At 50.9% G+C, this 9203-nt stretch overlaps 2 protein-coding genes across 4 annotated transcripts; one reads left to right on the forward strand and one right to left on the reverse strand.

Moving 5' to 3' along the window:
* Positions 1–919: 919 nt before the first annotated feature.
* Ctf1 (cardiotrophin 1) lies at positions 920–5426 on the forward strand. Of its 3 annotated transcripts, none has more exons than XM_038348486.1 (3): positions 920–982; positions 2199–2317; positions 4219–5426. In XM_038348486.1, the coding sequence occupies exons 1-3, from the start codon at positions 958–960 to the stop codon at positions 4684–4686; spliced, it is 612 nt and encodes a 203-aa protein (XP_038204414.1). In that variant the 5' UTR covers positions 920–957; the 3' UTR covers positions 4687–5426. The 3 variants fall into 3 exon arrangements, with proteins under 3 accessions (XP_038204414.1, XP_038204422.1, XP_038204431.1); XM_038348494.1 differs by having other exon boundaries at positions 936–982; positions 2202–2317; XM_038348503.1 differs by lacking the exon at positions 920–982 and adding an exon at positions 1141–1265.
* A 726-nt stretch (positions 5427–6152) lies between these two features.
* On the reverse strand, positions 6153–8383 carry LOC119826709 (cardiotrophin-2). The gene is made up of 2 exons (XM_038348206.2): positions 8195–8383; positions 6153–6611 (listed from the first exon to the last, which is right to left on the reverse strand). Exons 1-2 carry the CDS (start codon positions 8381–8383, stop codon positions 6153–6155), a joined length of 648 nt encoding a protein of 215 aa, XP_038204134.2.
* Positions 8384–9203: the final 820 nt, after the last annotated feature.

A 9203-nucleotide genomic window follows, 5' to 3' on the forward strand; every position in this document is an offset into this window, starting at 1 on the left:
CCGGGTGTGCCTAAACACACATGCATTGTGTGGATAAATCTGGGTTGGGATGCCTAAACATATAAATGTGTGTGTGTGTGTGTGTGTGTGTGAGAGAGAGAGAGAGAGGAGAGAGAGAGAGAGAGAGAGAGAGAGAGAGAGAGAGTTGTCTGGGTCCAGATGTGTGGGTGTGTCTGGGTCCAGATGCCTAAACACACACACACACACACAGAGAGAGAGAGAGAGAGAGAGAGAGAGAGAGAGAGAGAGAGAGAGAGAGAGAGAGTGGGTCCAGATGCCTAAACACATGCATGTATGTGTGAATCTGGGTAGGGATGCCTAAACATTGTGTGTGTGTGTGTGTGTGTGTGTGTGTGTGTGTGTGTGTGTGTAGGTCTATAACGGTAAGGTGAGGGGAAGACCTGTCTCACTCCCAATGAGAGTGACAGAGAAGGTAGAAGGCATCTAAGACAAGAAGCTAGGCTGGGGATGGGAGGGAGGGTGGGCATGCCTTAGGTGCGCCCTAATCTAGACAGGCCTACCCTGGCTTCTCTCTGCCTTGGCCCTGGGGGAGGACCTGCCTTGGTTCCTCTCCTGCCAGCCCTGCAGCTTTCCCAGCTTCCTCTCAAAGCAGCCCTTATTGTCAAGCTCTGCTTCAGGTCAGAGCCTGAGTCTCCTCCTCCCAGCAAGACACAAGAGCCGCCTTAAAGGCCCAAGTGCTCATTCACTGTGCCAGCACCTGCCTTCCCACTCTGGCCCCTTCCCAGTCTAAGCCTCACAAGCGGGTAACTGAGCTCAGAGCCAAGGAATCTTGCCTGAAAGTAGTGGTGGGAAGGAAATGTTTGGGGTCTGAGCTATGATTGGCCGAGCCCGAGCCACGCCCCTAACCCTTTCCCCCCTTTTTCCCCCCTCCCCTCCTCCCCTCCTGCCCTCCTGTAGGGGTGTGTAGAGGGAAACCGGGATCGGCCAGGGGCCAACATGAGCCAGAGGGAGGGAAGTTTGGGTAAGGGGCTGAGCTACTGGATCCTGGGTCCCTAACGGGAATAGGAGTGAAGGGGGTCTAAAGCTGGGGTTTGGATTCCTGTCAACACCGAGTCTGGGAGGGGAAAGACCTGGGCGGCGGGGGGGTGGGGGGGTGGAGGGGAGGGGTCGGGGGAGGGAGGAGACGCCGGTGTCAGGTAACCGGCGGGTGAGTTGGGAGAAAGGGCAGGAGCAAGGGTTTAGAGGAGGCCTGGAGTTGAAGCTTCAGGGTCTTGGGTTCAGGGGTTAGAGCACCGACTATATGGGTGAGTACACCCTGAAGAAGGGCTGGGGTCGGGCTGGGGCCGGATAACAGTGCCTCTCAGAGTATTAGGAGAGAATCAAAGCTGGAGGATTGGAGGGAGAAGCTAGTTAAGGAAGCTTCATAACTCCTACGGAGGATCTATGAGTGACAGGAAGAGGGCAAAGTACGGGCTTCTGAGATCTTGGCCGGCTGTGGGAAACTCAGACGAACGGGACTGTCGAGTCGGGACTACATTCCCCAGCATGCATTAGGATGCATGCGGTGTGCATCTTGGGAAATGTAGTCATCTTCCTTTGGCACCGCTCTCAGGTTTGTGCCAGCGACAGGTCAGACTTACATTGATACATTGATGCTGCTGAGCCTAGCACCTCACCTGGAAGCATCAGGGAGAGAATAGGTCTTCGGTTTCTCTATCTGTAGAACAGGCCGGGAAAACGTGTTTCAAAGTGAAGTTCTGTGCTTCAGTGATGCTGACTGAATTCAACCAACAGTTGGAGAAATCCAAAGATATGTGAACTTTGTCCTTAAAGGATCTCGGGATAGCATTGGTGGTATAGGGTAAGCATAGCTGCCTTCTAAGGAGTTTTAGAATAAGGCAGATTCACACAGATAAAAGAAGCTACCTTGGAAGTCTGAACAAAGTTCCTAAAGTGGAGAAGAAACTGATTTGAGGCAGTGAGAACCTGAAGGAGGCAGTTTATGAATTTGTTCTTAATAGCATTTCTGCAGTGATTTGGGGACAGGAGAGACAGTTCACACAGAGAAACTACTTAGGGCTTGGTTTTCCCTCCATTGGGATGGGACACAGTCCTCCTAGCTTGAATGTTAGCAGAACCTCTGGGTTTGGAAAGAGCCAGTTTAGGAAAGATAATTAAGGAGTGGGTTTGGGTTGCACTGATAATCCCTCATTCCCCCCCTCCTTCGTTCCCACCAGAAGATCTCCGGGATGAGTCCTCAATCTCCTTCCTTCCCCATTTGGAAGCCAAGATCCGCCAGACACACAACCTTGCACGCCTCCTGACCAAATACTCAGAACAACTGCTGGAGGAATACGTGAGTAGGGACTGGGGCGTGGGATGGGGGAGCACGCACCACAGAGGTCTTCACCCCTTTCTTTCAGCTCATCCCCAGCAGTGGAAATCAAAGTTTCTGAGGGGAACATTAACTTTCTTCGGGCCACACAGTAAAGTGGAGGACCCTACCTGTGGCCAGTGATGCTGAGCCTCAGCCTGGAGGCTCCATTCTTGGTGCCGGAAATCAGAACCAGTGTGAGGAACCAGAGGGAACCTAGATCTGGGCTCAGTATGATCTTGAGGTCTCAACTCTTTGGACTGTGAAATGATGCCCCTGAACAGTGTGAACTGTGACCGTTTCCACCTGGGACATCTAGAGAAGCCAGAAGGGGTTTCAGTCAGGGGCAAAATTTCTACCCATGAGGGGACTTTACAGAGCAAAGGGGCCCGTCAACAGTCCTATCCTAGCCACATTAAAAATAAACTCTTCTAGATTACCAAGCATAGCAGGGAAAGGCTGGTGTTTTGATTCAGACAGACTGTAGGGTTGCTAACTTAAGACCCTAGGATGTAACGGTAAATCTTAAAGAGGAATCTAACAGTGGCAGCAGGAGGATACAGCCAGCTTTGTAGGCAGACCAAACTCCATCTCTGCTGCTTCCCAGGGAACCTACTGCCAATCATGGCTTGTATTCCACCCACTTTAAAATTATATTCATTTATTTTGTGTGCATGTGTGTGGGCACCCAACTGTCATGGCGTGTATATGAAAGTCAGAAGACAACTGTGGGACTTGGTTTTCTCTTTTACCATGTGGATCCCGGGATCAAACTCGGGTTGTCAGACTGGCAACCATCTCAGTGGGCCATGGTTTTCTTATTTACAAAGCCATCTCTGTCATTATCATCCCCGTTTTTAGGGAGACACTGTATTCAAAGCAGCAACCACAAGGCCTGCATCTGAGACAAGATATTTGCAAAGAATAAATATTATTGTTAGAGCATTTGACAAATTACAAATCCCCTTTGTCTTTCATTTGGTGGCAATCAAGTAGGGAAGAGGAAGTGAATTTGACTTGGTCCCTGCACTGTTTCTGTGGTCCTCAACAGACCCCTGATAGACAGAACAGGGAGCATTCTTTACTCTCACAGACGAGAAGGCTGAACCAAAAGAAGGCAATGGTCTTGCGAGATGTCACAGCTAGTAAGTGGCAGATAGGAGTTAAACCTGGGGCTGGGGCTGGAGATTGCCAGGCAATTGGGTGACCAGAATTTGATCCCCAGAACCAACATAAAAGTGGCAGAAAACTCAACCTATGAAGTTGTCTTTGACTGTCACCTGTGCAGTGTGGCCCTTTGGAGGCAGAGGCGGGTTGATCTCTGTGAATTTGAAGCCAGCCAAGCCAGCAAAAACTATAGCGAGACCCTGTCTCAAAATAAACAAGGAAAGCTAGGTGTAGTGGCACACACCTTTAATCCCAGCACTTGAGAGGCTGGCGGATCTCAGTGAGTTCGAGGCCAGCCTGGTTTACAGAGTGAGTTCCAGGATACTACATAGGGAGACGCTTTTCTCAAGAGTATTCCCTGAAAAAAGTAATTTAAAAAAATATTTATTGAGGCTCTCTGCACACTGACTTCCCCAGGCCCTCACAGCCCCCTCTAATAAACTCCTAAGCAGGTTAAAAAAAAAAAAAAAAAAATATTTATTGAGTTCTTCCTGGGTTCTAATGCTTAATTAACTCTTATTGGCTTAACTTTTATCAGAGAAACAAAGACAGTGGTGTGCAAGCCCGGGTAATTTCTTAGTTTAATCTCAAACACAATAGGATCAATCATTTGCAAGAAACTAAGGCCCCAGGAGAGGGGAGGAGGGCTGTTAGGAGTGGACGAACCCCCAAGAAGGTCCCAGGAGCTCGGCTGACCGGTGGCCATATCTCCACAGGTACAGCAGCAGGGAGACCCCTTTGGGCTGCCGGACTTCTCACCACCGCGGATTTCCCTGGCCGGCCTGAGTGGCCCGGCGCCGAGCCACGCGGGGCTACCGCTGTCCGAGCGGCTGCGTCTGGACGCGGCCGCCTTGAGTGCGCTCCCCGCGCTGTTGGATGCTGTGCGCCGCCGGCAGGCGGAGCTGAACCCGCGCGCCCCGCGCCTGCTGCGGAGCCTGGAGGACGCGGCGCGCCAGGCTCGCGCCCTGGGAGCCGCGCTGGAGACGGTGTTGGCGGCTCTGGGCGCAGCAGCCCGCGGGCCCGGAGCGGAGCCCGCCGCCACCACCACCCTTTCTACCGCCAACAGCACTGCGGGCGTTTTCTCAGCCAAGGTGCTGGGGCTCCACGTGTGCGGCCTCTATGGCGAGTGGGTGAGCCGCACCGAGGGCGACCTGAGCCAGCTGGTGCCTGGAGGTGTCGCCTGAGAGTTAGTACTCGTTCTGGCAAGCTCACTCTGTCCCACCTCTTTGGCTTCCAGTTCTTTCTCCCCATCTGTGTCACTGTGTTCTTGTACTGTCCCCGTCTTTCTGCAGTATGTGGTCTCTTTCTCTTTGGATCTTGTCTCCTCAGAGAGCTTCGTGCCTACCAGTTTCTCTTTTTTTTCCCTCTTTTCCTCCCGTCTTGAATTTTTTTTTTCTTCAGGAGGTTTCTGTTTCTCGTTCCGTGTCTCTTGCTCTTTGTTTGTTTGTTTGTTTGTTTGTTTTTGAAACAGGGTCTTACTAGGTAGCCGTGGATGTCCTGAAGAAGCTCGCTATGTAGACCAGCTGGTCTAGAACTCAGAGATCCACCTGCCTCTAACTCCCAGTTTCTCCATATGTCTCCCCATGGTCCATATGACTGTGTAACTGTTAGTTTCATCTTATGGAGGTGACACTTTCTATCCCTTTAGTTCCTTTGTTCTTTCCTAGCCAGAAGTGCAAGACCACCTACTCTCAGGACCATCTATCTCCCTGGCGCTCCCTCCTCTCACCAGATCCTTTAGAGCCTTACCCCTCCCCCTTCAATGCCCTTCCTTTTCTTACCTCCATATCCTGTTCCCAGGGGCCCCCAGCCCTAGCCTGGTCTATGGAGAGGGAAAGTCAAAAACATCTTAAGAGAGTTTTATTTGAGAATAAATTAATTTTTGTAAATAAACGTTTAACAATAAAACCACAGTTTAATGAAACACAGTTGTTGCATATGGGGAGTGAGAGTTGAGGAGAATAAGATCTTTAGCGCACAGGAGGTGGGTTCCACCCACCCACAGAGGCACAGTAACAAATGCATCCACATCCACGAAGGGCCCAGGCCAGGGATACCACTTGTCAGTCCTGACCACAAAGTAGGTGTCCTCAGCAGGAAAAGCCCTGGTGACTGTGGCTGGGTGTTGGGCCTCCAACCACTGGAGAATTCAATAGAAGCTGTCAATGGAGAGGTAGAGTACCAGAACTCTAGCAAAAAGAAGCCTGTGTTCAGAAAGGTCATTTCTCACCTGGGAGTTGAGGTAGACAGAGAGAGGAAGCAAGCCCCAGGACTTCCTCAAATACAGGAAGAGCAAAGTCAGGACAGGCAAGCCCAGCGGGGAGACCAGCTGTCCTCTCCCTGGGTGGGAAGTGGAGCCTCTTCAGAAGGGCTCTTCTTTCCAACCAGGTAGTAGGACAATCAACACTCTGTTGATCCATCAGATGGATCCATGGAGTCCTGCCCAGATCCGGAAGGGAGTTGCTAGGACCCAGCAGGAAGACCCAGGCCTTAAGGAGTGGAGGCTTGGCTTCCAAAAAATAGTTCCAAATGCTTGGCTCAGGGGTCCTGACTGCTAAGTGAGATGTGATGTGTTCTCCATCTTGGAAGTAAGACGGGAGTGAGTCCTCTGAGAGAAAAGCCTTGGGACTTCTGACAGAAGGCCGACCTTCTATGCTGGGTACTTGGCCTTGAGTAGAGCCAAGTCCCTCACAGCCCGATCTGTCCAGTGACCATATTCCCGAGTCACTATGTAGCCTCGACATTTCCTCTCAAAGGCCGAGGCCCCAAAAGGGACAAGTCCCAGAGTATCCTCTTCTGGGGGGATGGGCAGCCCCAGGGCAGTCATGATAGCAGCCATGTTGCCCAGTAGGCCTTGGGCCCTGAGTCTTGCCGCTCCTAGCTGGGCCAGCAGAATGGGACTACCAGGATTTAGATCACTCTGGTCATCCCCCACAAGCTGGAGGTGCTGGGTCAAGGCCAGGAAGGCTCCTTGGGCTCGGCTCAGCCGCTCTGCGTCGTCCATAGCGTGCCAGATCTTGAAGGAGACCGCAGCCGGAGGCAGGCTGCTGAGCTGGAGTTCCGGGGCTGAAAAGCCAGGGTCACTGAAGGGGCTGCCCTGGTACTGGAGCTGCATGGGAGACAGACAATAGAAGGGAAGTGACTGAAGGAGTTTCTGGGGGGACATCTTCCCTCTGAGACTCGCATTTCCCCAGAGAAGCCACCCTCCACCACCCTTTGGGAGCTGCAAGGATAAGCAAGGGCACTGCCGGCTCCATTATGTCCTCTGTGCACCAACTGTGCCTTACTGAACCGCAAGAATCCATAGCTCCGCATGGCAGTATTGAACAGTGGTAGAAATAATACACATAAAAACTGACACAGAAGCCGGGCGGTGGTGGCGTACGCCTTTAATCCCAACACTCGGGAGGCAGAGGCAGGCGGATCTCTGTGAGTTCGAGACCAGCCTGGTCTAAAAGTGCTAGCTCTAGGACAGGCTCTAAAGCTGCAGAGAAACCCTGTCTCGAAAAACCAAAAAACTGACACAGTGTCTGACCTGCAATAAGGGGAGAAATACATACTGATGTAGGAGTATTAATGAGCACTATGACTGTATGTTCAGTCCAAGCACATTATTAAAATATAACAGCTGATGTTTCTCTTTCTTTCGTCTTCTTTTGTTTTTTTGTTTGTTTGTTTGTTTTGGGTTTTTTTGTAGTTTTTGTGGGGTTTTTTTGTTTGTTTTTTTGTTTTTTGAGAAGGGGTTTCTCTGTAGCTTTGGAGCCTGTCCTGGAACTCTCTCTGTAGACCAGGCTGGCCTTGAACTCACAGAGATCTGCCTGCCTCTGCCTCCAAAATGCTGCGATTAAATGCTTGCGCCACTACTGCCTAGTTCTTTATTTTTTAAACAGGATTTCATTGTCTATCTGTGTGTGGCCTCAAACCCTGTAGGCTGGCCTCAAACTCACAGAGTTCTACCTGCCTCTCTTCCCCTGTTGCTGGTCTGGAAGGTATGAGCCAACATGCCCAACCTAGAGCCTGGATTTTGTAATCACATTGATGTAAAGGAAAATGCTGTGGGAGAGTTGTGAACTCCAGGGTCAGGGCCAGGCAGCTGTGTGAGTTACGAAGGGACAGGCTCAGATGAGGCCAACGGGATCCCTTCCTTGTCTCTGCTGCTGAGAACGGAAACCAGCACGCATGGATCAAGCAAACCAACATCCAAGACTCAGAAAACGAGCTGCCAGTTTTATGTCTAGACAGTAAGTGTGGGAGTGGGAGCTTCTAGAATGGAGTCCTGCAGACCTGGTCCCAGACGCTGGCGTTGTGCTCACTAGCTCAGTGCCTGAAGGCAAATTACCTACCTCTCTACAGCTCCACCTTCTCACCTGCAAAATGGATTCTAGCTCCACCTCTCAGAGAAGTTTGAAGAGGTCAGGAACCAACAGGATGGAGCAAGCCCAGGGCATGAGTTGGCTCCAGGACAGCACACGTGAAGTGAACACGGGTTCGATTCCCCGCACCCACAAGACAACCTACAACTTCCCTTGACCCCAGTTCTAGGAGATCTGATGCCCTCTTTTGGCTTCTTCAGGCTAAGAGGAACCACATCCTCAGGCTCACAGAGGGGGAGTCTCCTGGACCTGCTCTGCTTGCCCTGTCCAGGCCAGCACCTCCTCCCCCAGATCCCTGCCTGTGCCCAGTGTCACTCACATAGGTCTGCAACAGTGTCGATGTGTTCTTCTGCATGTAGAGAGCCAGGCTATAAGCTTGACTGATGGGCTCTGATGGGGAGATGGGGGCTGCAGGACTGAGGGGTGGCAACAGGCTCAGGAGGCAGAGGGGAGCTGGTACAGAACACAAGAGAGTCAACATTAAGTCCCTGGTCCCCTCATCAGGCATTCATTCCAACAGTGTCTTCGAAGAGGACAGCCCTTCTGGACTGATGCTTTGTCTATTCAAGTCAGAGCAAAGTTACCTGGTTGGCAGATTGTTTCATTCCCAGAACTTACCTTTGAGACAAGGTCTCACTGTATAACCCTGGCTATTCTAGAGTTCACTATGTAAACCAGACTGGCCTCAAACTCATAGAAATCCACCTGCCTCTGTTTCCTGAGTGTTGTGATTATAGGCCTGTACCACCGTATGCAGTTGTGGGAGTGTTTCTTATCTGAATACTCATTAGAAATGTTACCTTTATAAAAACCCATTCAGGCCAGGTAGTGGTGGCTCACGCCTTTAATCCTAGGACTTGGGAGGCAGAGGTAGGCGGATCTCTGTGAGTTCGAGGCTAGCCTAATCTACAAGAGCTAGTTCCAGGACAGGCACCAAAGCTACACAGAGAATCCCTGTCTTGAAAAAACAGAACAAAACAAAACAACCAACCAAACAAAAAAGTCCAGCTGTACTAGGCCACCTACAAGTATAATGTATACCTTTCTGTACATTCATTACTTTTAGTAAAATTTTTGAAACAGTCCAGAGAGATGGCTCAGCAGTTAAGAGCACTGGCTGCTCTTCCAAGTTCAAGTCCCAGCACCCACATGGTGGCTTACATCTTTCCTTAGCTCCAGTTCCAGATCCAGTGCCTTCCTTTGGCTTCCTCAGGCACTAAAAACAATAAAATTAAAAACAACAGCAACAACAAACTTTGAAAAAAAATCAAAAGATGTCCCCAGCCGGGCGGTGGTGGTGCATGCCTTTAATCCCAGCACTCGGGAGG

The sequence above is a fragment of the Arvicola amphibius genome, chromosome 1 (assembly GCF_903992535.2).
Source record: "Arvicola amphibius chromosome 1, mArvAmp1.2, whole genome shotgun sequence".
Lineage (NCBI taxonomy): Eukaryota > Metazoa > Chordata > Mammalia > Rodentia > Cricetidae > Arvicola > Arvicola amphibius.